General features: G+C 37.5%; 1 protein-coding gene across 1 annotated transcript in view; it reads right to left on the bottom strand.

Moving 5' to 3' along the window:
* Positions 1 to 2738: 2738 nt before the first annotated feature.
* CPE (carboxypeptidase E) overlaps positions 2739 to 27558 on the bottom strand; it is a 112086-nt gene continuing 87266 nt past the window's right edge. Inside the window, exons 4-9 of the mRNA XM_058550316.1 lie at positions 22636 to 22753; positions 21310 to 21492; positions 13796 to 13935; positions 8088 to 8187; positions 4947 to 5065; positions 2739 to 2978 (exon numbers count right to left, since the gene is read on the bottom strand). Coding sequence (XP_058406299.1) covers positions 2880 to 2978; positions 4947 to 5065; positions 8088 to 8187; positions 13796 to 13935; positions 21310 to 21492; positions 22636 to 22753 — 759 coding nt within the window. The 3' untranslated portion in view covers positions 2739 to 2879. The remainder of the gene's footprint in view (positions 2979 to 4946; positions 5066 to 8087; positions 8188 to 13795; positions 13936 to 21309; positions 21493 to 22635; positions 22754 to 27558) is intronic.

The following is a 27558-nucleotide window of genomic DNA, read 5'->3' as shown; positions in this document are numbered from 1 at the left end:
AAACAAGGCTGTGTGACTAGCTCTGGACAATGAGCTGTGAGTGGAAGTCACTCCAGGTATCTCTTCCTGTGACCAAGAAGAAAAATTGAGAAAACCTTGTGTTGAGATGGCAGAGCCACAATGTTGAAACATGCTACATTGCTGTGTCACTACATGCAGGACAAATTTCCTGCAGAGTTAGGTAGACCTATGGACTTTTCATGAAAAATAAATTACTGTTAAGTTAAACCACTGAGATTTAGGGTTGCTTCTTACTGCATCATAGTCTAGCTTATCCTGTCTTATATAAACCACAAGGAGCAAAATTTTGAAGTTCCTCAGAGCTCAGTTCTGATCTTATTTTTCTTCTAACTCTATGGACTCTTCTTAGGGGATTTTACATATTCCCAAGACTTTAAATACCATCTATATGTAGGTGACCCTACTCCCAAGCTTGTCCCAGGCAGTTCTGGATTATACCTACTGTCCTGGCAAAATTAGTTGTGCCCCTTTCATTCTCAAAAGTGCCCTGGTTTGGATAGTTAAATAGTATGGCCACCTTATCTATAAGCCAATTATACCCAAATCTGTATTTCCAATACCAGGCCTCTCTTTAGAGCTTCACACATAGAATATCCATCCACGCACTCCACATCTCCATTTGCATATCTCACAAGCATAGGCATCTCAAGCTTAACATTTCCTATTTTGAAATTTTTTTCTTCTCACCTTTTCCAATCTGCTTCTCCAATATGCCACACGCCATGTACCCACTTGTTCAAGTTAGAAATGTGATGTCATCTTTGACACCTGCCTCTCCCTCATCGCCCACATCTAAGCCCTCACCAAGACCTGTCAATTCTACCTTTGAAATATATCACAAACCCACCCATGTCTTCTCATCTCTACCGCCATAACCTGATCCAAATTACCTCTCTTCTGGACCCCCGAAATGACTTCCTAACTCGTCTCCATTTCTGTTTCTACTCTCTACACGGCAGCCTACACAGAATGACCTTTAAAACAAATTAGATCATGTCCCTTCCTAGCTTAAGAACATTCAATGATTCTAAAAAATAAAAACTCCTAAATCCTCAATTCTGGTCCATAAGGTCCTGCGTGATTTTATCTCCGTCCGTTTTCCTGGCCTCTGCTTCCCACTTCCCACACATCTCTGCTCCAGTCATTCTGTCCATCTTTTACTCTTCAAAGAAGCCATATTCTTTCCTACCCCAATGCCTTTGCACCTGCTGTTCTTCTATCTGGCGGAGACTGTTAGATGCTTGCCAAAGACCATATTCTCCTCACCTACTTGGGTGTGCTGCTAAGACTACATTTCCCAGACTCCCTTGCAATTATTGTGGCCAGCAAATACAATTATAGGCAATGTGATATAAGCAGAAGTGATGTATACCACTTCCAGGCCTGGCCTATAAAGACATCCCCCACATGCTCCTCCATGCTCTTTCTCTTTTCCCATTGGTGGCAACAGAGATGACCACCATGCAACTTTGGTGGTCACATGTCAAAGATGGCAAATCTTCTGTCAGAATGAGTCCCAGAATGACTGTTGGAGAAAAGGCATCTCATCTTTCTGTCTTCTGCCCAGCATAGGTACCTGAGTAAGAAATACACTTCTATTGTGCTTAAGCCATTATATATATGGGGGTCTATTATTACAACAGTTTGCCGTATTTTAACAAAAACCTGTACTTGGAGCATTGATCAACCATACCACCACACACACACACACACATATCCCTACACTTAGTCACTCTGCATTGTTCACACCTACTCATATTTTAGGTCTGGGCTTACACGTGTTGAAAGGCCATCCCTGAGTCCCCTCATCTAGTCTATTTTAAGTTGCTCTGACATTCTCTTTTTCCACACACTATTCCTTCCTGTCATTTTACTCATCACAATGCATAATTACATATTCATTTGTGCGTATATTTATTTAAAGTCTGTGTCCACAGCTGATCTGTAAGAGCCACTGAATCAGAACCTTTAGTCCACCACAATAATAAACACAGAGCTTGCACTGTGCTTGGCATACTGCAGTCACTTAATGGATTTTAAAAAGTAGAGAATGAACAAATGAGAGGCTATCATCAAGGGAATACCTTTTTTATCATGAGAGCACAACTTTAGACAAAAAATCCTAGACAATTAAAATACAGACCACAGGGACCTTTTTTTTTTTTTTTTTACTTTTATTCATTCAGAATGCAATTCTGGGCCAATCTACAACCAAGAGAAAAAACTCCAAAATTGGAAGTAGTGTTAACAGGCTGAATAATATAACAGTATTGCCCCTATATGTACAAGCAAGTCAGTTTCTGTTCCTTTCATTAAAACTCTTGCTAAACATTTACATTTTCTTTCCATTAAATGCATTAACAAGATTATGCTTATATAGCTAGTCAGCGTGAGACAAATGACAATTTATACTGAGCTAGTTAAGTCTTGCAGTATAGTGCTCACAACCCCAAGCTGTAGCCGTTGACCTTTTCAATGGCATTCACTGTGTGACACTGTCACCAATTACATTAAAAAGACTTCATTAATTTTTAAAAGCTATAATTACTCAAAAAGTTCTATATTGTAAATAACTCATGGAATATTGCATTTAAGTCTAAGATGGCAAGATCACTTAAATCTTTTCTACAGTCCTCTGTGGTAATATATGTAGGAAAATGAATGTTATATAAGAGAAGAAATAGAACAGAGTTCTTATATTTTTACCTGTCTATTTATTTAAGTTCTATTAATATTTAAATGATTAAAAATAAATCAATGTTAAATATTAACTGCACAAAATCTTAAAGAAAATGGCCACATTACATCATAATACTACATTGTATAGATAGATCAAAAGCAGCTAATTAGAAGCCTTTTTAAAAATTTAAAGTTTCTGACATCATTTTCCACCATTCCATCAATTCTTCCTTTTCCTCTTCTTTCCTTTCAGAAAATGACTCCAGTTCAAAATCAACCTAAAGGAGAAAAGCAAGAATATGTTGTTATCAAACTGTATATGTACTTTTAAAAACTGAAAAAAAAAAAAAAAACTAAGAGCAGTTTTAGAGCTTATAGGATAAGCTCAATCTAGCCACCTGAATTAAAGTATATTTTTAAAAAATCTCTCATGATAAACAAAAGAAACTTTCAGGGTAAAAAAAAATCAAAAGCTGTTGTGTTTGAAATGTGCTTTGATCTAAAAGCTTTGTAGGATTATTTCAAAGCAGATTATTTAAAGGCAGATTATTTAAAGGCAGTTTTTTCCCCCAATAAAAGGATGTAATTTATAATTAATTTTCTGCCTTTGACTATTCAGTGAGCTTCTCCGGTCGACCTTGAATTTTCTCCTAACAGCTGGGGGAATATGGAAGAATGCAGTTCAGTGTCCTGGTGTCCCAAACCACAAGATTCTGCTTTCCAGAATCTTGAATCTGTTAAAGAACCTGATGAAAGCACATTCATCTCCAGACCACCACAGAGGCCAGTGGCCCAGGAACTCAACTCTTCTTGTGAACTGGGAGTCCTCAGCAAGTCTATGGAAAATCCATACACTTCTGCATAAAGGGCAATTCAAAGTATGCAGCCTGCAACCCCAATCCTCCTCGGACCTCTCAATTTCTATGCCTCCATTCTAGATGGAACTAAGATTTCTTTGATTTGATCACTTACACGCTGGTCATTTAGGAATGTGATTATTCCCTACCTCCTTGAACTAACCCACGCTAGAAAGGCTAAGGATCAAAATAGCTGAACCTTTTACAGCCTGGTTCTGTAGCTACTTTTTCCAGGTTTCACTTGCCCAAATTTACTTCCTAATTTTAATACATATACAGCCTAACGTACATATACACCCAATCAAAACCAAAGCACCAGTTAAAAATTCAAGATACTTTGCAAAAACCAAGCATTTATACTCCAAATTTTGGGTGCATAAATAAAAAAACAATAATTTCTTTTCAAGTTAGCCTTTTGATTGAAAATCCTGAAGGCCATTCCATGGTGCCAGTAATGGGACAAAGACAGTAGTAAAATCCTGCTCTATGAGAAGCTTTGGTCTCGTCACCATCACCTTCCTACCAAGGTAAATGGTATCTACTTAAATAAGATACAATTTTTTTTAAATAATTTGTTTTATTCTCTTCATTTATTTATTTATTTATTATTTATTTATTTATTTTGTGAGGAAGATCAGCCCTGCGCTAACATCCATGCTAATCCTCCTCTTTTTGCTGAGGAAGACCAGCTCTGAGCTAACATCTATTGCCAATCCTCCTCCTTTTCTTTCCCCAAAGCCCCAGTAGATAGTTGTACGTCATAGTTGCACATCCTTCTAGTTGCTGTATGTGGGACGCGGCCTCAGCATGGCCGGAGAAGCGGTGTGTCGGTGCGTGCCCGGGATCCGAACCCGGGCTGCCAGTAGCGGAGCGCATGCACTTAACCGCTAAGCCACAGGGCCGGCCCTAAGATACAGTTTTTGATAGAGCTTAGCATAGAGGGCCTTGCTCATAGTATGTACTTAATAAATGCTTGGTAAATGCCTAAAATTATCTTGCAGGCATAATTTATTTTTCCAAATACTTATTGAGTAAGGTTTGTACTAAGTGCTGGGTTAAAACAATAAATGGAACAGAATCTCATTTAGATTGAAATCAAAGTTGGCAAATACAAGTTTAATTTTTTAAAGTTTTATTTGATTTTCTTGTAGATCTCTTCAAAAACTGAGAAACAGTAACAGAGTTTCACACTGAGTGGTGATATTAAATCGTGCAACAAGACCTTGGGCAAGTCACTTACTTTGCTAGGGCTCAGCTTTCTCATCTGTTAAATGGGGATAATGGTACCTACCTCATAGAGTTATTATGCAGGTTAAATATAAGTCACTAAAATACGCCTGACACATGGTAAGTGCTTAATAAATCTTAGCTATTATTATGATTACTTACCCCAACAGCAGGGCTATAAGGAACTGCCACTTTCTTTGTTATTGCCAGATAGCCTGGAGCTGAGGCTGTAAGTTTATAGTTTCCAGGTACAAGCAATCTCCAGTAATCACCATCCTTTGCTGTAGGGAAACAAAATATCAAATCACAAGACACATACATGAAATGCATAATTATACCATCTAAGGAATACCCACTATACTACAGTTCAACTTCTTTGTTTCTCTATTTTTAAAGTAGATGCTTGTGGAATTTGATGAAATTCCATTGAAAAGAGTGTGGAAACTCTCTACAGGGTGTCATTTCTATAGTAATTTTATAGATACTAAAGTTAAATTGTCTAATAAACCATCTAAGATAATGAATCTTCATAAGCATGTCAGGAGTGACACAGGTAAAAAGATATATAATGTCCCCAAGCAGTGGGGTCAGAGCATCTGGCATCATGTTTTGATTCTTGCCAAGGATCTTGCCAGGTGAAGATCTGATGGTCTGAGAGTCTAGATCAGTGATTTACAAAGTGTGGCCCAAAGGTAGTCTCATCAGAAACCCTGAGACACTTGTTGGAAATTTAGGTTTCTAAAGATTGAGAATACATTGGTCTGGAGTGTCTTCTAGGAACTGCATTTTCAACAAGTTCTCCAGAGAATTCTTAAGCGGAGTTATGTTTCACACTCTCTCACTCCCCACATATCCACAGTTCCCTCCTAACCTAGATTAGGATCCATGGCCCACCACTATACTCACTCTCACACATATGCTTTCAACTCATTTGCTTTTCCCCCTTGGTTATACATGCCTGGCAAACCACTAACCCTGGATAATTTCCAACTCCCTACTCTATGCCTGCCCCGTGCAGCCGCAAGGAGCTGGAGCAAACACACAGCCATGCTGATCTGTCTCTGATTCATCAATACCAGCCTTACACAGGTCGTGGTGCTCTCCTGTCTTCCTCCATCACTCCCTCCCTAGTCTTTCACTCTGGCAGTTTCCTAGATCAGTGCATATCACTGGGATACTTGGTAAGATGCAAATTCTACTTCACTAGCTCTGGGGTAAGGCCTGAGATTCTGCATTTCTAACCAGCTCCAGGGAGATGCTGAATTTAGCTGCCAGTAGGGGGCCCATACTTTGAGGAGCAAGGTCCTAGTGGACAATTCACACTTTCTCCTTTTCCTAACACCTCTAACACATCCTCTTCATCCTCACTCTCAGTTGATGCTTTACTTCTTATTTCACTGTGAAAAGAGAAACAATCAGAAAAAAATAAGCCCCCATCGCCATCTCTTCCAATCTACCTCTAGACTCCACATCTCTTTTCAGCTAGTGCCTCATTTATCTTCTTGGCTTTATAGCAACATTTCTGGAAAGATTTGCCAATATGTCTAATGTCTCTCCTCCTAGTATCCCTCGGACCACCCCAGTCAGGCTCCCACCACGCCAGTGAAAGAGATTTTGTAAAGATTCTCCACACTGGCTCATTCACAAGGTTCAACTCACCTGACACTTTTTAGCACTCCCTCCTTCTTGAAACACTTGTAGGCTTCCAGGCAACGCACTTGAGTTTTCTCTTTGCCTTAGATTCTATTGCTAGTTCCTCCTTCCGACCCTGCCCTCAAAAAGCTGGAGTGTCCCCAAATTGACTCCTCAGATTTTATTCCTTTCTACCTATATTTACTCCCTACATTAGATTTTCCCAAAATTTTCACATCAGGGAAGGCAGAGAAAATATTTGTATGGCATGCTAGAGTTAACAGATACATCCCCTCTGCTTCTTGTGGCCAGAGGGGATCAATGCATGGGTGCCACGTTTAGGAGCCCCTCCCTGAGGGCTAAGGGGAAAGATATCTTGGCACAGATTCTGGTATATTGGTTGGAAAGGTGTGCTGGCACTTAGTGCGTTGTTGATAATATTTGTTAAATGAGTAAATAAATGCAGTTCTAGGGCCGGCCCCATGGCTTAGAGGTTAAGTGCGTGCGCTCCACTACTGGTGGCCCGGGTTTGGATCCTGGGTGCACACGGACGCACCGCTTCTCCGGCCATGCTGAGGCCTCGTCCCACATACAGCAACTAGAAAGATGTGCAACTATGACATACAACTATCTACTGGGGCTTTGGGGAAAAAAAAGGAGGAGGATTGGCAACAGATGTTAGCTCAGAGCCAGTCTTCCTCAGCAAAAAAAAAAAAAAAAAGAGAGAGAGAGAGGAGGATTAGCATGGATGTTAGCACAGGGCTGATCTTCCTCACAAAAAAAATTAAAAAATAAAATAAATGAAGTTCTAGAGGACAAATGTTAAGGGTTAAAAAAATACATATTATAAATGTGGAGGTTAAGAAAGAGGTAATGGTATAGAGGGGATTGGGAAATTAGTTAAAGGTTAATTAATTGTAAGGTCTAGAAATATGTAAAGAGTTTATAGCTAAAAAGATATTACTGTTGTTGTTGAAAAGATCCCAACAAATAACAGTTAAACTACAATGAGCTAGATAGATGTTTATTAACAGGAGTAGGTAGGTTTTGCTAGGAAAATACATCATTTTGCCCAAACTGGGAAAATGGAAATGAGGCTTTAAACCTAAATAACTAACGTCGACCTCAATCCTGTAACATCCTGTTTAACCTTGACTAAATCTGGATTTATTATATGGATTAAATGAGGAAACAAATGAGAAATCCTAGATACACGATATGCTGGCAGTTATCTTCCTTCTTACTCTTTTCGCTCCCTCCTAAGGTCCACCAATTAACAACTCGTTAGCGCTTCTTAAGAGAGATCAGGAAGACACTGATATTTTAACTCCAGCTAGTTCACTTCCTTTGCCTCAAAAACTACAAAGAACCTCCAGTGGACGGCACCACCTCGCAGCTCTGGGGTGAGATAACTGGGGAAAGGGCGCCATCTGCTGCTCCCCAGTTTCTAAACTCAGCAGCCATCCTGAGTAATGGCCTGACCTGCTCCCTCAAATGAAATTTAACTAGATCAAAGCTGGGGAGAGAGGAGGTAAAGAAAGGAGGTAAAGGAGGTAAATGAGGCACTTAACTGTTTTGCTTAGAATAGCATAAGATTAGAACTAGGATGATAACTAATCATGTTCTTGTGTATAACACAAGAGCCTCCAGATCATGGCAAGGAACACCCACCAGATGTAATATCATGGTCTATTCCTTCCACGGAGATGGTTGCATTGGCAATTGGGTTACCTTGAAGGTCTCGGACAAATCCTTTAACTCCTCGATGTATCTGTGAAGGTTAAGGACAACCCAAAAATTCATATTAGAAATGACCTAAAAACACATTTCATATCAAGAATCTCATTTTCTAGCAAAATATTGTAGATCCTCAGTATCCTTTGTTTAAGAATCAAAACGTGCTCAAAAGGCCACTGAATTTTCTGAGCACTCTTGACTCTGCTTTTTCTCAAATGGAGAAATGAGAAGTAATCCCCTGAAAATTGATATCTTGTTCTGAGTCAAAGAAAGACTGTGAAGTACCTTCCAAACCACCCAAACAGAAAACAACAAAAAAAGAAAATCTGTTATATCTGTAAAGTAGTTCTGGCCTTAGCATATTTCATAACTTTCTCTCTCTTTTAAATTTGGTCACTTGTATATAGGCTATATGACCATTGTCAGTTAAGAAGAATATTTACATTACAGCCCTTTAATATTTGTTCATTCTGGATAAAAAGACATATACTGTGAATACTTTTGCAGTAAACCCATTAACAATATTATTTTGGTTGAAATTAAGTGGCGTGAATGATCAGTGAACTTCATAGCTGAAAACTGGATTTAGAAACAAAATGGAAGAGTTGCTATTAAGAATAATCCTCCTCGGGCTGGCCCAGTGGTGTAGTGGTTAAGTTCACATGCTCCGCTTCGGCGGCCCAGGGTTCACAGATTCGAATCCCGGGAGCAGACCTACACACCACTTATCAAGCCATGCTGTGGCAGCCTCGTATATCAAGTAGAGGAATATTGGTGTGGATTTTAGCTTAGGGACAACCTTCCTCAGCAAAAAAGAGAAGGATTGGCAACAGATGTTAGCTCAGGGCTAATCTTACTCAAAAAAAAAAAAGAAGAAGAATCCCCCTGAATTAAGTTGCAGTCATCAACTAATGCAATGTAAACTACAAAAATAGCTTTTTCCTTTATTTTTAAACAAGTCAATATGTGTTTGAAGTGACAGAGTCACTTCAGGTCTTGAGAAAGTACTGCTTCTCGAATATCAAAAGGTAATTCATTAAGCTTGATTACTTAACAGAATATGTCCCGACCTCCCAAAGACTCAGACTGCTCCTCACTCAATCTGGCCCTAGAAAATGAATTTTCTGATAATATTTGAATATTTCCCTACAGAAGATAGAATAAGTCTCATGTATCCCTTTGTCATCAGAGGATACATTTGGCAGTGGTACAACGTTTTATCAAAGAGATGCCCCTGGTCATCAGCAAATCTTTTTGCATTTGTTATTTTTTTAAAAAGCAGAACCTCTAAAACTGTATAAAAATAACATAAAATTTTTTTCTCTAAAGGCAATTTGTAAACGGTAAAAAGCTAAACACGTCATCGGTAATAATAATTTTATTGGCAATCAGTATAGTGAGACAAGAGTAAACATATTTTATTTTATTTATTTATTTATTATTTATTTATTTATTTATAGGTGAGGAAGATTGGCCCTGAGCTAACATCTGTGCCAATCTTCCTCTATTCTTTGTACGTGGAATGCCACCATAGCATGGCTTGATGAGCAATGTGTAGGTCCATGCCTGGGATCTGACCCGTGAACCCTGGGTCATCGAAGCAGAGCGGGTGAACTTAACCACTATGCCACCAGGTCAGCCCCAGAAGAGAGTAAATATATTTTAAAAACAAAAAGACATTTTTAAGATCTAGTGAATCTTTGACTTTTCCCCAAGACTCATTTATGTATTAGCCAACGAAAACTGAAAGAAACTGAAATTTAGAAACCAGAAACAGGCTTTCTGAATAAAATTCACAGAGCAAAAGAGTGGCTGAGGATTAGAAAAATTGTAGAGATGAGAAAGAAAGATACACATAGAGATGGCATAGAGCAGAAAATCAGAGAAGAAATACAAACTTTAAATTTCTTAATATGAGGGCTGTTCAAAGAAACTTAGAAAGCTTGTAAAAGAGGAATCATTCACCCACATGTAATTTATTCATCTTGAGGCACTATAATCCTGATATTATCAATATTATAAACTTTAAAGAAATGAAAGTTTTAAATTTCCTTATCGAAAAATAAGTCAAACATCTCAAAACATAATTCACTTGTATTAGGTACCAATATACCCAGTCACGACTTTACTTTTCTCTGCCTCTGCAATCTAAGACATATTACAGGATGCAGTTTAACAATTAGTTAAACAAGTAAATGTCTATCTCTGATATGCCAATTGTGGAGTAAACTTTTCTGTTTGAAAAATTCCACTGTAGTAATACATCTCAATAGAAGTGTTATGGGCTGTCACAACCCCACATGAATGCAGACTGGAAAATGTTGTCACTTTATGGCTTTTGCAAAGGAAATCACAGAAGTTCAAATTTCACTCATGCCTAGAGAAGCTATTTACTACACTTGTCCCTCCTGTAATGCTCTCTTCTCAGATTCCAGGACATTTCAATCAACCAAGGCTAAGAAAAAAAAAGAAAATCCAGAAGATTCTCCATTGTTGCTAGGTCTGTTTAAATCAGTAGTGCTTAAACCCTCGTGTACTTAAATGTCATCCAGAGGGCTTGCTGAAATGGAGATTCTGGGGTCCTGCCCTGCAAGGAGTGTGATTCACTGCCCCATGTGATGGGGCAGGAAACTCACTTTTAACAAGAACGTAGATGATTCTGATGCAGGTGCCCATGAACCTTTCTTTAAGAAATTCTATGGGAAGTTTGAGAACTAGACTGTTCCAAAGCTGTTGCGTGAGAGGCTGTCCTCCATAGCAAACTATTTACCCTAATTAACTCTACAATTCCAGTTCCTGAAAACATCCCTTTAAAACTATGCAAGAGATTTGATCTCAATCAATTACAGAATTAGATCTCCTAATCACCTATTTTCCATGAGTTGTAAATTAGTCCACACTTAGATTTTAGGTCCAGGTGTTCAATTGCTAGTCACCACCACATTCTGTTTCATTGCCAAGAAAACAATTGCAACACAGAATTTCTGGCAGTCTTCACTGATCTTTCATCAGTCTTTGATTCCCCGAACTGGAATGTTCTATGAGGCAAGCTCACTGTAAATATCGCTCTTACTGCTTCTGCACAGCTTGCACCGTAACATTGCTGCCTTATCAGGGTGGACTACACGGATCTGTGGACAGATCAAATTCTCATCCCAAGTGGCATAAAACAAGATTGTATGACCTGGTCCCTCTTCTTTTCAGCTTATTTCTATATAAACTGATATAGCTATTAGATGAATTTATGCATGCCCACCTGCCACCATAAATATCACAAATATTTTCCTCTTTCCTGATGCACACATTTGTATTTTATTTTAGACCTAAGCGAGGTAATCAGCAGCTGAACCTGTTTTGTAATCATTGATTGCAGTAGTAATCTTATTGGCATCAGCTATAGTAAATCTTATAGTACAGCTCCAAGAAGCCTTTCTGAACCCCCAGGACTGGGGTAGGAACCCTTCTGTGTACTGCCATTGCTCTTTGTAGTTAACTTTCATTTTAGCATTTAGCATCCTCTCTTGTGGTTAGATATTCATGTTTCTGAACTCCACTAATATGGATCTTTCCTGAGGGCGGTCACTATCTCCAGCACCTTACAGGGTATGTGGGACACAAAAGTAATTCAATAAATTTTTGTTGAAAAAATATGTACATAAAATAAAAAGCATTTTAGGTGCAGGCCTGGTGGCATAGCGGTTAAGTTTGTGTGCTCTGCTTCGGCCGCCCACAGTTTCGCAGGTTCGGATCCTGGGTGCCGACCGACGCACCGCTTGTCAAGCTATGCTGTGGGGGCGTCCCATATAAAGTAGAGGAAGATGGGCATGGATGTTAGCCCAGGGCCAATCTTCTTCAGCAAAAAGAGGAAGATTGGCAACGGCTGTTAGCTCAGGGCTAATCTTCCTCACAAAAAAAAGAAAAAGGCATTTTAAGGAGGCATTCATTGATATCTAAGTGGAGAACACACCCAACAGCCCTATCTCACCTATTCTGCCCACAAAATACATTTTTCAGTTAACTTTGCTCTTGGAAGATCCGTCCAAATATAGCTCTCCTCCAAGGAGACACACTACAGGGGTTCCCACCAAGGTTGTTCCAGGGTCAACACGGCTAATTATCCTTATTTTTGTTGTTGAAAAACACCTTTTCATGTTAACACGCAGCAGGATTCCATTCATTGAAAAGATCCTGTGTAATGGGTACTGTTTAATCACTGTGTGTCATCAGTGGATCTATTCCATGATAGTCCCTTTTGGTAAGGTATTATATGGATATTTGACATGTGTAAAAGAATTCTTAAGCTGATTTTACATTTTTTTAAATGCATTGGGTTCATATGTATACATAGTTTATAGGTACATATATACATGCAAGTGGCTACATGTTTATTTAACAGCATTTGTTTATGTCAAATTAGTCTAAAAATTAGTCTGGACTGTCTGCTGGCATATGAAACTAACATCACTCTACTTGAATTGGGTATAAATGGCCACATACAGAATGGCATTTGAGGACTGTCAAAGCATTGCAGCAAGCAACAGAATCTTTAGATCTTTTCCACCACCACTGCCCCCAGTGCCAATGTCTACATAGTATAGAGGGGTGGGATTAGCAGGGGACTGGCCTGGGTTAAGTCTGAGTAGGTAAGGTATTTTATTCTGACAGATGGTGAGATTCCCTAAAATTCTGTACAGATCCCATTGGAATGGCTACATAAGTGACTCTCCAGTCAAGATCTAGGCTTGGGTCATCAGAAGCATTACAGCATGGTAATTCTGGAACTAGACAGCCTGGATTCGGGCTGAGTGACTTCAGGCAAGCTGTCTAACTTCTCTGTGCCTCTGTTCCTCATTTTTAATCCAGGGATGAATAAGAAAAGGAGGAGGAGGAGGAGAAGGGGAAGGGGAAGGAGGAGGAGGAGGAGAATGAGGAGGAGGAGGAGGAGGAGAAGAAGATGGTGATGAAGATGAAGATTAAGAAGAAGAAGAAGATGGTGATGAAGATGAGGATGAAGAAGATGATATAACTTTCCTCACAGGGTTGTTGTGAGGATTAAATGCATTAATTATTACATGTAAGGCATTTAGAACAATGCCTGGGAAACAGTAAATGCCCAATAAATGTAAGCTATCATTATTTTTATTACCTCAGACCCAGCTAAGCCTAGGATGAGACCAACAAGGCATGTGGGGCACAAAATTTAAGCAGGCCCTCATGCTCCAGTGCTGGTCCTATACCTGCATGCCCCTGAGAGCGAAAGCCTCCTTAAATTTTGTACCATAAGTGCCTCACTTACTCATTCTAGTCTGGATCCTTCCTGGGATGCCTGACAGGCCCAAGGTGAGCAGGGTGGATGAGAGTCCTAGGACTGCCCTTGCTTAGAGCAACATAATGGAAACAGAGCATTGCCTCACTTCTCCACAGCTCTCCAGTTTCATCAGCTCTCAGTGAATATTCATGAACAACCACAAAACCCATGACAAGTGAAAGCCTATTTGAACCACTACTGACACATTTTCCAAATGTAGCATCCTCATTCTGGGTCGATGGACGCCCCTGGACTGGACTCCTCTTAGGAGACTATTGTATGCCAGGTTTAAATGCTCTTAAATCTCCCATTTTATGCTGGAGACTGTGTTTACCTGCTCAAGGTAGCTAATGAGGGAGTCTTTGTTATCCTCCCAGTAGCTCTTCAAAGTCTCTTCAGGTGGAAACTTTTCACAGCTAAGCTCCACAGTGATCTCGAAACAGTTGCTGCTGAGGTAATTGAAGTCTTGCATTCCTGCCAAAGCACCGAATGGAAAGTCAAAATATGCATGTGGTGACTGAATCCCTACACAGGCTGTTCTGTTGAATTGAGAGCCAAGTAAAAGATACACCAACCAGTGCATTTGGGGAAGCCTGTGGGAAACCACAAGAGAAATCACCTACCATAAGGCAGAGAACACATACCTCAGAGATCGTTATTATCTCAATAGCACAAACTCTCTCAGGTTTTAGGTAATCATTTAGCTTAATGCAGTGTGGCTATAGGGTGCTAAAGCAGCCATCAGCCAGGTTCCATATTGCTGGAATCAGCTTCAAAGAAAACAACAGGGGAGTGACATCATCAAGATGGCAATATACGAGTTTTCTATTGTCTTCCCTTCCAAAGAACACCAATTTTGACAATCACCCATGAACAGAGTGCCTTTGTGGAAGTCCGAGAGTCCAGCGGAAAATATCCAGCACACTACTGGAGCAAAACAAAATCCAAGATTGGATGCATTGAAGAGGGTAGGAGGAACAGTTTCACTTTACCTGTGTCACCCCTCCCCCAAAGTGGCACGGCTCAGTGCCAAGAGAGACCTAATTAATAACACGAAAACATATGAAAATATACAACACATTAGTAAAAGTAAGTATATAGTCAGATTCACAATACTTAATACTGCAATATGGGGGTGTGTTAATCACTTAACTCTAGTATAAAGGTTAAAGGACAAAAATATTAAAAATAACTATATCTATAATAATTTGTTAATGGATACACAATATGAAAAGATGTAAATTGTGACATCAAAACATAAAATGGGAGAAGGGTTAAAATGGTAGAGTTTTTGTTTGGGATCAAAGTTAGGTTGTTACCAGATTAAAACAGATTGTTACATCTATAAGATGTTTTATGTAAGCTTCATGGTAACCACAAAGAAAAAACCTACAGTAGATTCAAAAATGTTAAAGAGAAAGGAATCTAAGCATACCACTACAGAAAATCATCAATTCACCAGAGGAAGAGAGCAAGAGAGGAAGAAAGGAACAAGGGAATTACAAAACACACAGAAAACAATAAGACGGCATTAGTAAATTCTTACCTATCAATAATTACTTTAAACGTAAATGGATTCAATTCTCCTATCAAAAAGCATAGAGTGCCTAAATGGATAAAAAAAATAAGACCCAACTATATGGTCCCTATAAGCAACCCACTTTAGCTTTAAGGACACACCTAAACTTAAAGTGAAGGGATAGAAAAAGGTATTCCACGCAAATGGAAACCCAAAGAGAGCAGGGATAGCTATATAACAGACAAAATACACTTTAAGCCAAAAACTGTAACAAGAGACAAAGAAGGTCATTATATTATGATAAAGGGGTCAATGCATCAACTATATAATTTTTCAATACAACTATCAAAAATATATATGCACTCAACATTGGAGCACCGAAATACATTGAGCAAATAGTAACAGATGTAAAGGGAGAAACAGACAATACAATAATAGTAGGGAACTTAAATACCCCACTGACAACAATGGATAGATAGATCATCCAGACCAAAAATCAATAAGGAAACATTGAACTTGAACTAGACTTTAGACTAAATGGAACTAACAGACACCTACAGAACATTCCATCCAACAGCAGCAGAATACACATTTTTCTCAAGCACACATGGACAATTCTCCAGTGCAGGCCTTAAGATAGGTCACAAAACAAGTCTTAGCAAATTTAAGAAGACTGAAATCATACCAAGTATCTTTTCTGACCACAACAGTCCAAAACTAAAAATAACAACGAGAGAAAGACTGGAAAATTCACAAATACATAGAAAAGTAAACAACACACTCCTGAACAACCAACAGGTCAAAGAGCAAATCAAAAGGGAAACCAAAATATCCAGAACAAACAAAAATGGAAACAGAACATACCAAAACTTATGGGAAGCAGCAAAAGCATTCCTAAGAGCGAAATTTATTGTGATAAATGCCTACATTAAGAAAACAGATCTCAAATAAACAATCTAACTCTACACTTCAAAGAACTAGAAAAGAACAAACTTTAAGCAGAAGGAAAGAAATAACAAAGATTAGAGCAGAAATAAATGAAATAGAGACCAGAAAAATAATAGAAAAGATCAAATAAAAAACAATCAGAAATGAAAGAGGAGACATTACAACTGATACCACAGAAATACAAAGTTTCATAAGAGATTACTACAAACAATTATAGGCCAACAATTAGATAACCTAGAAGAAATGGATAAATTCCCAGAAACATACAACCTACCAAGACTGAATCATGAGGAAATAGAAAATCAGAAACAGATCAATAACTAGTAAGGAGATTGAATCAGTAATCAAAAAATTCCCAAAAAGAAAAGCCCAGGACCAGATGGTTTCAACGGTGAATTCTACCAAACATTTAAAGAAGAATTAATGCTAATCTTTATCAAACTCTTACAAAATATTAAAGAGGAGGGAACACCCCCAAACTCTTTTTACAAGACCAGTATTTTGCTGATATCAAAGCCAGATAAGGACACTACAAGAAAAGACAACTATAGGCCAATATCTCTGATAAATACAGATACACAAATTGTCAACAAAATACTAGCAAACTGAATTCAACAGCATACTGAAAGGATCATAAACCATGATCAGGTGGAATTTATCCCTAGGATGCAAGGATGGTTTGACATACACAAATCAATAAATATAATACACCACATTAATAGAATGAAAAATAAAAATCATATTCTCAAAAGATGCAGGAAAAGCATTTGACAAAATTCAACATCTTTTCATGATAAAAACCCTCAATAGATTGGGTATAGAAGGAACATACTTCAACATAATAAAGGCCATATATGACAAGCCCACAGCTAACATCATACTCATCGATGAAGGATGGAAAGCTCTTCCTCTAAGATCAGGAACAAGAAGAGTGCCCACTCTCACCACTCCTATTCAACATAGTACTGGAAGTTCTAGCCAGAACAATGAGGCAAGAAAAAGAAATAAAAGACATCAAAGTGGGAATGGAATAAGTAAAATTGTCTCTGTCTGTAGATGATATAATCTTATATATAGAAAATCCTAAAGACTTCACCAAAAAAAAGTTAGAACTAATAAAAAATGCATTAAAATTGCAGGATGCAAAATCAACATACAAAAATCAGTTGCATTTCTATACACTAACAACAAACTATTTGAAAAACAAAAAAAGCAATCCCTTTTACAACAGCATCAAAAACAATAAAATACTTAGGAATAAATTTAACCAAGGAGGTAAAAGATCAGTACACTGAAAACTATAAGACATGGATGAAAGAAATTGAAGAAGACACAAAGAAATAAAAAGATATCCTATGTTCACAGATCAGAAGAATGATATTGTTAAAATGTCCAAACTACTCAAAGCAATGTATAGATTCAATGCAATCCTACCAAAATTCCAATTGCATTTTTTGCAGAGATAGAAAAAAAAATCCTAAAAGTCATATGGAACCACAAAAGACACTGAATAGCCAAAGCAATCTTGAGAAATAAGAATAAAGCTGGAGGCATCACACTTTTGGATTTCAAACTATACTACAAGCTATAGTAATCAAAAGAGTATGATACATGAATAAAAACAGACACATAGACAAATGGAACAGAATCAAGAGCCCAGAAATAATCCCTGGTGTATACAGTCAACCAGTATTTGACAAGTGGGCCAAGAATACTCAATGGAAAAAAGATAGCCTCTTTAATAAAAGATGTTGGGAAAACTAGATACATACATGCAAAAGAAAGAAATTGGACTTTTATCTTACACCATACACAAAAATTAACTTGAAATAGATTAGACTTAAACATAAGACCTGAATCTGTCAACTCTTAGAAGAAAACATAGAGAAAAAGCTTCTTGACATTAGTCTTAGAAACATTTTTTTGGATATGACACCAAAAGCAAAGGCAACAAAAGCAAAATTTAATAAGTGGGACTACATCCAACTGAAAGCTTCTGCACAGCGAAAGAAACAATCCACAAAATGAAAAGGAAATCTACAGAATGGGAAAGTATTTGAAAATCATATATCTGATAAGGGGTTAATATCCAAAATACATAAGGAACTCATACAACCCAAGAGCAAAAAAACAAATAATGCAATTTAAAAATGGGCAGAGGACCTGAATAGACATTTTCCCAAAGAAGATATACAGATGCCCAACAGGTACATGAAAAAGTGCTCAACGTCACTAATCATCAGGGAAATGCAAATCAAAACCACAATAAGATATCACCTCACACCTGTTACAATGACTATCATCAAAAAGACAGGAAATAACAAGTGTTGGCAAGGATGTGGAAAAAAGGGAACCCTTGTCCACTGTTGGTGTGAACGTAAATTGGTGCAGCCACTATGGAAAACAGTATGGAGGTTCCTCAAACAATTAAAAGCAGAACTACCATACGATCCAGCAATCGCGCTTTTGGGTATATATCTGAAGGAATCAAATCATCATCAAGAAAAGATATCTGCACCCCAATGTTCACTGCAGCATTATTTAAAATAGCCAAGACATGGAAACACCCTAGGTGTCCATCAACAGACAAATGGATAAAAAATGTGGTGTGTGTTTTTATATATATATAAAATATATACTACATATTAATTCAACGTATAAGAGATAATGATAATAATATTTTAAATTGCACCAAAGAGCAGATTCTATATCCAGAAAAACTTTAATTTGAACCTGATTCAAATTAGTAGTGGATGCTGTTGGTGCTCCCCAGGTTGCCCCACTTACCATCCAGTCTATGTTAGGGTTAGGGTTAGGATTAGGGTTATATATATATACACCACACAATGGAATATTATTCAGCCATGAGAAAGAAGGAAATCCTGCGTTTGCAACAATATGGATGGACCTTGAGAGCATTATACTAAATGAACTGTCAGACAGAGAAAGAAAAATACTGTATGATCACACTTATATATGGAATTAAAAAAAGTCAAACTCACAGAAACAGAGTAGAACGGTGGTTGCCAAGGGATGGGAGTCGGGAACTAGGGAGATGTTGGTCAGAGGGTACAAACTTCCAGTTGTAAAATGAATAACTTGTGAGGATCTAATGTACAGCATGGTGACTATAGTTAATAATACTGTTTTATATACTTGAACATTGCTAGATCTTAAATCTTCTCACCACAAAAAAATAAAAATGGTAATTATGTCAGGTGATGGATGTGTTAACTAATCTTACTATAGTAGTCATTTTGCAATACATACATTATCAAATCACCACACTGTACACATTAAACTTACACAATACATGTCAATTATATCTCAATAAAGCTGGAAAAAAATAATAAAATTTTTAAAATAATAAATAATAATTTTTTAAAAAAAGAAGACTGCAGGGTGAAAGACTCCATCCTTACTGGCCTACTAAAGAAGTGAGCATCCCTCTAAGCCCACCTCTATCAGGAAGACCTTGGAGAGTCATGTAAGATGATCTGGCATACTATCCTATTCCTTAAGTCCAACCAATATCACAGTGTATTCCTGAGCGACTGGGAGTCTTGATAATATACTATATATTAATTCAACAATCATTGGGTATCTACTATGTATAAGACATAATGATAACAATACTTAAAATTGCACCAAAGAGAAGATTGTATATTCAGAAAAACTTTAATTTGAACTTGATTCAAAGTAGTAGTGGACGCTGTTGGTGCCCACTAGATTGCCCCTGTTTTTCAGAAAATTGCTGCTAGGAGCTACCTGGCTTGGGAGGGTACATCCTTCAATCTCCCACTCCTAACCCCTACAAAGCAGCCCACAACCCACGACTGACTATAATGAGCCATCTAAGGCTGGTGCCCTTGCCTCAAGGCAGAACAACCCTGCCTGTAACTTAAGCTTGAGACCCTCCTCTCAATGGCTCAGGCCAAGGCTAGACTGTACCTGAGACCACATCCTTGCTCAGCTCCGTCCCCTTCCTTACCCTGCTTCCCTCACTTCCACACAGGGTCTTTCCTCAAGAGCACTCTCTTGATAAATTACGAGCATCCGAATCTCTAGCTCAGGTTCTGCTTTTCAAAAATCTGACCTAAGGCACTGATTTTATTCACTATATAGAAAGCTCAAGACGTCAAAGCTTTCTTTGACTGTTTGATTATTGTGGTACATAATCGTTGGCTAAGATTAACATTATTAGTATTATCATTACTTTACTGATATTAATTACTTGGTATCCTATAAACAATGCACTGTTTGTCCAAAAAGGTAATTCCAAAGGAATTACTAAAGTTTTTATAAAAACTGTGTAAGTTTTTGTAAACTTTTATAAACTGTATAAGTATAAAATTACTTCTTATCTGAAGTATTTGACATAGGCTAAATCCTAAATCTGACATAGACCTTATTTCTCAAGCTATGGGGGGGTGGGAGGAGTGCTAAGTCTGATCTGGCCTGATGCAAAATATAAATTAAAACAGAATAAACATATATTAGAAAGAAAAAAATCAGGGAGAATTTTTTCTCAGGGCATACTTCAACAAAAGAAGCCCATTAAACAAACCAAAACCCTACAATTAGCTAGTGCTGCTAATGCCCTAACTAATTCTCATCTTCACTTCCAGGTGGGCTGTAGAAAATTTTGCATAGGCAAAGAGGGAAAAAACACACATCAGTATCTTTACATTTCACTCTTAATCCTTGGTAGAGGTGAGTATCACACAACTGTTAGAGGTCCAGTTGGCCATAAACATAAGAGCTCTGCAGAGTCACGTGGGGCAGAGGGAGCCACGAGAGCTGCCTTGGTTGTCTAGAAGGTGCTTCCTCCGGTGGCTGTGCTGCAAATGGACTCTTCCCTTTGCAGACTCCAGAAGAGGTGAAGAGCTTCCTGATCTAACAGTGCTTATTATAGTAGTAAATAAAAATTAAATATACCACGTCATATAGTCCCCATTATCCCATCATTTAAAAAAAAAAGGTATGTCAACCAAGATATGCTAAAAGCTAAGGCCTGCCCTCTAAAATATACATTTACCTATAGTAAAAACTTGACTAACATATAATCAGGATGCTATCTTACTTCCTAAGGCCAGAACTTGAAAAGTAGCTAGTTAACAATATTCAATTTATATTTTCCCAGTGGACGTCTTTGGTTCATTTCCCATATCTCTTCAATTAGCATTTTGATTATTAAAAATCAACAAAAACAAAACTATATAATAGCAATCATTCATGCAGAAAACTGACTAATTTTAATGGATGAACTACAGGTTCAGTCTATTTCTTAATGATTGAGGAGGACTGAAGATTCTCTAAATCTAAATGGTAATTATAAATAAGCCACCATCACATAATCAAAGAGCAAAGCTGAAACTCACCACCAGGTACACTGTACCAAGCAGCACCATTGGTTGTTCCATCTACAAAGCTGCTGTCATCATCGTTCTTGCGACATGGTGGCCGATTGGGGTCAGACATGGGTGGGTTAAAAGAGGAGTATGCCCGGGCCAAGCTTTGGAAAACAGCATCGTCTGGGCAGGAGCTATATTCATGAGCACTACCTAGAAAATAAACCCACAAGATTAAAGAAATTGACAAAGACCAAGGAGCACTGCATGTTTCTGAAGAGTGATCCAGTGTTGATCTCTTGCTGATGCATTTTTTTAGCTACATCACTATGGGAAAGGATTAAAGGCTTAAGTACTCAATAATTACACTTAGTTTTTAGGTTATATGACTTCCATTTCTAATACAGCAAAGTAGAAATTAGGTAGAATGTACATTCCACTTATGAACTGAAAGTTCATAATTTTTAGTTTAAAAAATGTACCTGAACCAACCTCATAGCCACTGTGAACCACTCTCGCATATACTTTTCAGAATCTGAGTTTAAAGTTAAAAAAAAAATCTCCCGTGTGTATTATGGAAATAAATAATACATATTTTGATATACTGTATTCTTATTCATGTATTATAAAATATGCCAGGCTTTTATTTCCTAGCTATTGACAAACCACAAAACCTAAATTTTAACTCTGTTTCACCAAAGATTTTCTTAAAAGCTCAAAGTTCCCAATATCTAAAATTATCATCCTGTGTTTACAAAGAGCTAACTCTTCAAAGGTCCCTGAGAATCGATCCAAAGCAGGAAATCTCCCGGAGTAACAAAAATTAAGCTGAAAATATCTATCTGGCTAAAGCTAGCTGTGCCTGAAGCTTACCTAAAACTAGTTAGAGAACCAAGGCACCACTTCCCCTCCATGACACCACCAGAAACAGTTTCAAATGCAAAAATGTGAGAGCATAAGACACATGTAAGAGATCCACATGGTTCCTGATCAAGCGCCAACAGGCTGCCTCCATTTTTAGCCATCTTGTGTACAAACCTATATAACTTCCATTCTCTCTCCATTTCACCAGGGTCCAAGAGTTACCCAAGTTCATGACTTCTGTTTTCTCCCTTTCTCTTGTCTAAGTATTCTGTCAAGATCATGTTTCTCTTCCCCTAAACTTTTTTTTAAAAATTATAGTCTTTTTTCTGCCCAATATACATGCCAATGTCACATGAAATAGGGGATATTCCTGTTAAACATGTATTTCTACAGGCAAAACCACTTAAAAGAATATTACAGAAACCATCATGCAAAGCCTTGTAAAGTAATTGTAAACCTTAAACCAACTAGAGAAGCAGGAAGAACACCTACCACTCCGCGTCTCATCATATGGATAATTGGCCACAAGGTCTCCTCCATGGAGATTGGCAGAGAGCACAAAAGGAATATCCATAATCCAATGAATGACAGCCTTGGTCTCAGGAGCAAGCTGTATTAAAGATTAGAGATTAGAAGGATTATAAATTTGGTAATCATTGGTGAGATCACTTGAGAGAAAACACATAGAAAAGGTAAAAAAGGAAACTGAAACTTGGTCACATTTCAAGCACTTTGTGGTTGTTTTAATAGGGAAAAAAAAGGTTCCCGTATGAGCAGCATTCCTCACCTCTATCTTTCTGAGACTTAAAATAAAAAAATATGTCAATAGTGTTTAAATTTCCTTACAAGTTCTACTTCTGTAGACTGCCAGCTTTTCTCTCTTTGCAACTTGAAAACCAGCACGCAAATCACTTACAAATTTTGGGACATCTCCATCTGAGCTTTGTTAATAACAGCTGAGGATAAGACAAGGAGAAAAGAAAATAGTTGAACCACAGAACAGGGTTTTTTATCTATGGTGGTCCAACTCTAGAAACATGTGGTAAATTTTTTTTTTCAGTTCTTGCTTACTATTTTTCCAATTCCCTTCAACTACTTCAAACATTGTCCCTATAAAAAAAAGATTAGATTGGGTCTCTTTCAGAGCTCACTGTAAAATACCAGTTTACTTTGGGATGATCACCTTAAATTTTAAAACAAAGGCAAAAGTTTCAGGAATTCATGCTGTCTTTTGAATGATTCACAGCCCCTCATATCTTGGAAGCAAAACAAAAGAGGAAAGAAATTTATTCCAAAGAATTCATCTGGAACCAAAAGCTTGATACTTTTATATGAAGAGTTTTTAATAGCAACTAAGAAGACTCTCAAACTCCCAAGTATCTCTTTGATTAAAAAAAAAAAAGCTTTTAGTGGAGATGTGATCTGTACCGTTCTTTGGCATAGAAAACCTAACAGCATCAGTAGGGTTTGATGGTTATAATAAGATCTTGTATTTGTGTATCTCTGTTCAGTTTATGAATAGCTCTCACAAGCACTATTTTATTCAGCTTCACAACGTCCCCATTGGATAGGCAAAGATATTCATCCCCATTTCACAAGGAGGAATCTGAAGGTTGGGTGCGTTAATAACATATCCAGATTCACACAGCTAAGTCTATGAAACTATAAAGCCCATGCTATTTTTAGTGTATCACCTTTAATGTATCAAAACCATCCTATTTTTCATGTAGGTTACTCATAATTGTGGAAAACTGTGATTTAGACTAGGGTGTTGTTTTTATTATTATTTGTTTGATTGGTCTATCTTATTCTCACCACAAAAAAAAAGTTTTTAGGGGCCAGCCCCATGGAGTAGTGGTTAAGTTCACACACTCCACTTCAGTGGCCTGGGGTTTGCAGGTTCAGTTCCCGGGTGCAGACCTACACATCAGACCTACACCAAGCCATGCTGTGGTGGTGACCCACATACAAAATAGAGGAAGACTGGCATGGATGTTAGCTCAGGGACAATCTTTCTCAAGCAAAAAGAAGAAGATTGGCAACAGACGTTAGCTCAGGGCCAATCTTCCTCACCAAAAAAAAAAAAAGTTCACTATAGAAAATGCAGAGGAGACAAACACAAAGAAGAAAATTAAAATTACCCACAATCTTACCACCTAAAGATACCCACTGCTACCATTTTCATATATCTCTTTCTCAGTGTTTTTCCAATGCAATTTTAATTTTTAATTTTTAAAATGTGATCATTTATATACTATTTTGTATGTTGCCTTTTACGCTTGAAAACAGATAAACACTTATTCATGTCGTTGAATACCCTTCTAAATTATTATTTTAATGGCTAACATCCAATGTATGGATATATTATTCTTAAACATGAACAAAATAATAGCTCATACTTATTAAACATTTTCTGTGTGACACACTGAATTCTCATATCCTCCCTATGAGATAGGGACTACATGTACCCCATTTTACAGATGAGTAGACTGAGACACAGAGAAGTTGGGGAACAGCATGAGGTCACTCAGTTGAGAGTGGCAGAGCCTGGACTCAAGCCTAGCCAGTCAGGCTACTGAGCCATTACACCAGCACTAGCAGCCTCCAATTGGTGGGAGGGGTTGGGAGGAAGGGGGAGATGTTGGTCAAAAGGTACAAACTTTCAGCAATATGATGAATAAGCTCTGGGGAATCTAATGTGCAGCATGGTGACAATACTGTATTATATACTTGAAATTTGCTAAGAGAGTAGAACACGAGTGTTCTCACCACAAAAGAAAAAAAGGTAACTATGTGAGGTGATGAATATGTTAATTAGCTTGATTGTGGTAATCATTTCACAATACATCAAATCATCACATTGTACACCTCAAATCTATACAATTTCTGCATGTCAATTATACTTCAATAAAGCTGGGAGGAAAAATCTCCAAATGTTGGGTACTGAGTTGTTTACTATGAAAAAAAAAATACTATGAACACCCTTGTAGCTATTCTTTATGCAGATCTACACTTCCCTTAGGAAAATTTCCCTAGAAATGGAATGACTTGACCAAAACCTAAGCACATTTTTCAATTTTATAAAATTTTTTCCAAACTGCCTCCCTGTAAGATACAGCAGTATATCCAGCAAGAGTATATTAACCCTGCCATTTTTAATCATTCTTACCGACATGGCATATGTGTTTTTTTTAAGTTTGTCACTTTGATACATGATAAAAGAATTTTATTTTTGGTGCAGTCTTTGATTAACTAATAAAATTAGAACAGTTTTTTATACGTTTAGTGACCATTTATATTTATTCTTTGGTGACATGTTTATACATGGTTTTACTGATTTTTCGATTGAAATGTATATCTTTTCTTATTAATTTGCAAGAGTTGTTTATTTAGTAAAAATATTAACCCTCTGCTACTACATACTATAAATATTTTCCAAGTTTGTCATTTGCCTTTCAAATTTAATAATAATAACTAAAATACAGACCTTTAAGATGATTATATTGTCAAATCTATTGATCTTTTCTTTATGGTACCTTCGTTTGCTTTTATATTTCATTCATTCATTCAATAACTATTAAGTAGCCACGATGTGCCGGTTTCTAAATAAGAGATTTAGAAAGTTTTATCCCCCTCCAAAAATGATATATTTACCAAAGTTTTCTTTTACTAGGCTCATACTTTTTATATTTAAATCATAATACATCACAATTTTATTTTTTTTTATTTTTTTTTTTAAAGATTTATTTATTTATTTTCCCCCCAAAGCCCCAGTAGATAGTTGTATGTCATAGTTGCACAGCCTTCTAGTTGCCGTATGTGGGACACGGCCTCAGTGTGGCCGGAGAAGCGGTGCGTCGGTGTGCGCCCGGGATCCAAACCCGGGCCACCAGCATCAGAGAGCACGCACTTAACCGCTAAGCCACAGGGCCGGCCCAATTTTATTTTGATCAATACTGATATTTCTTTTTTTTTTTTTATTTCCCCCAAAGCACCAGTAGATAGTTGTATGTCATAGTTGCACAGCCTTCTAGTTGCTGTATGTGGGATGAGGCCTCAGCATGGCCGGAGAAGCGGTGCGTTGGTGCACGCCCGGGATCCGAACCCGGGCCGCCAGCAGCGGAGTGCGCGCACTTAACCGCTAAGCCACAGGGCCAGCCAATGCTGATATTTCTGAGATGGATTTGTCTCAATTCCATTTATTGAATAATCCATTCTTTCCACAATGATCTGAAACACTCCCTTTTATGAACTAAATTCTTATACATCCCTAAATTTGTTTCTAGAGATCAAATTAATTTAAATTAAATCAAGTTTAAATATTTATTTAAATCAACCTAAAAATAACTAATATAGGACATTTAATCAAAAAAATCAATAATGCATATGCTTTTTGTACAATGAATTTATGGTTTATTAGGCCCAATTGCTCAAAATGGCAATAATATTATATGATATGAGTTTAACACACATTCCTCTATACGAGTCCATTCAAAAGTTTTTCTTCTACTGCTGAATATATTGTCAGTCTTCTTCCTTGTATATACCCCCTCATTCTCCCTAGTTACTCAAACCCAATGATTGGTGCTGACAAATATTTCAATGAGCTCAGAAGAGACAGAAACCTCTGGTTTGGAGAATCATTGAGGACTTCAGGAAGGAGGTGGAACTTCACTATGTGTCAGGGAAAAAAATAAGGTAGGATTTGGATGGGAGGAGAAGGGAGACAGCAGTAGTAAAGATAAGGAAGGAAGGGGAGTACACTTGAGGGAAGCAAGCAAAACACCTCCAGGGGCCAAGGGCTGGTTTGAACGGAAGCTCAGGAGGCAAAGCCATCCCGGCGTAGACTCTACTGTTATATTTATTATTCACCTGAAAGGGTTCAAAAAGGTATGCATGGCATGCTTCTATATATTTATAGGTTGATATGTGCATAAAAAATAATTTTGAAGGATATGTACCAAAATATGAATGGTGGTCATTTAAGAATATAAGGTAACAGGTTATTTTTCTTCTTATCTATATTTGCTTTATCTTTTTGTTTGTAATAAAACATTAATTTTGTAATAAAAATCTTTTTAAAGAAACTGTTTTTGGAAACAAATTTAAAGATACAGCCCTGAAAGCCGTGTGCGGCTATTAGATTTGGCCTATTGTTAGTTCTTTTACATACACTACTGCTAATATACATGTTACCAGTATGTTCAAAAGCAAGCAAGCAAATTCCTCAATTTGATAAATTAAACTCAGTTGCTCTAGTCTTTCAGGCTTGCTAAATGCTGAGACTCCTTAGATACTGCAATAATATATGTAAGTAATCCATAGAGAAGCCTCTGGAGCACTCCTAAGATGGACCCTTAATAGAATCTGGAGCCAATTGTGACCTATCCTTAAGGCTTCCATTTAAAGATGATA

This window comes from Diceros bicornis, chromosome 11 (genome assembly GCF_020826845.1).
Source record: "Diceros bicornis minor isolate mBicDic1 chromosome 11, mDicBic1.mat.cur, whole genome shotgun sequence".
Lineage (NCBI taxonomy): Eukaryota > Metazoa > Chordata > Mammalia > Perissodactyla > Rhinocerotidae > Diceros > Diceros bicornis.
This window is presented reverse-complemented; position numbering and strand designations above follow the sequence as displayed.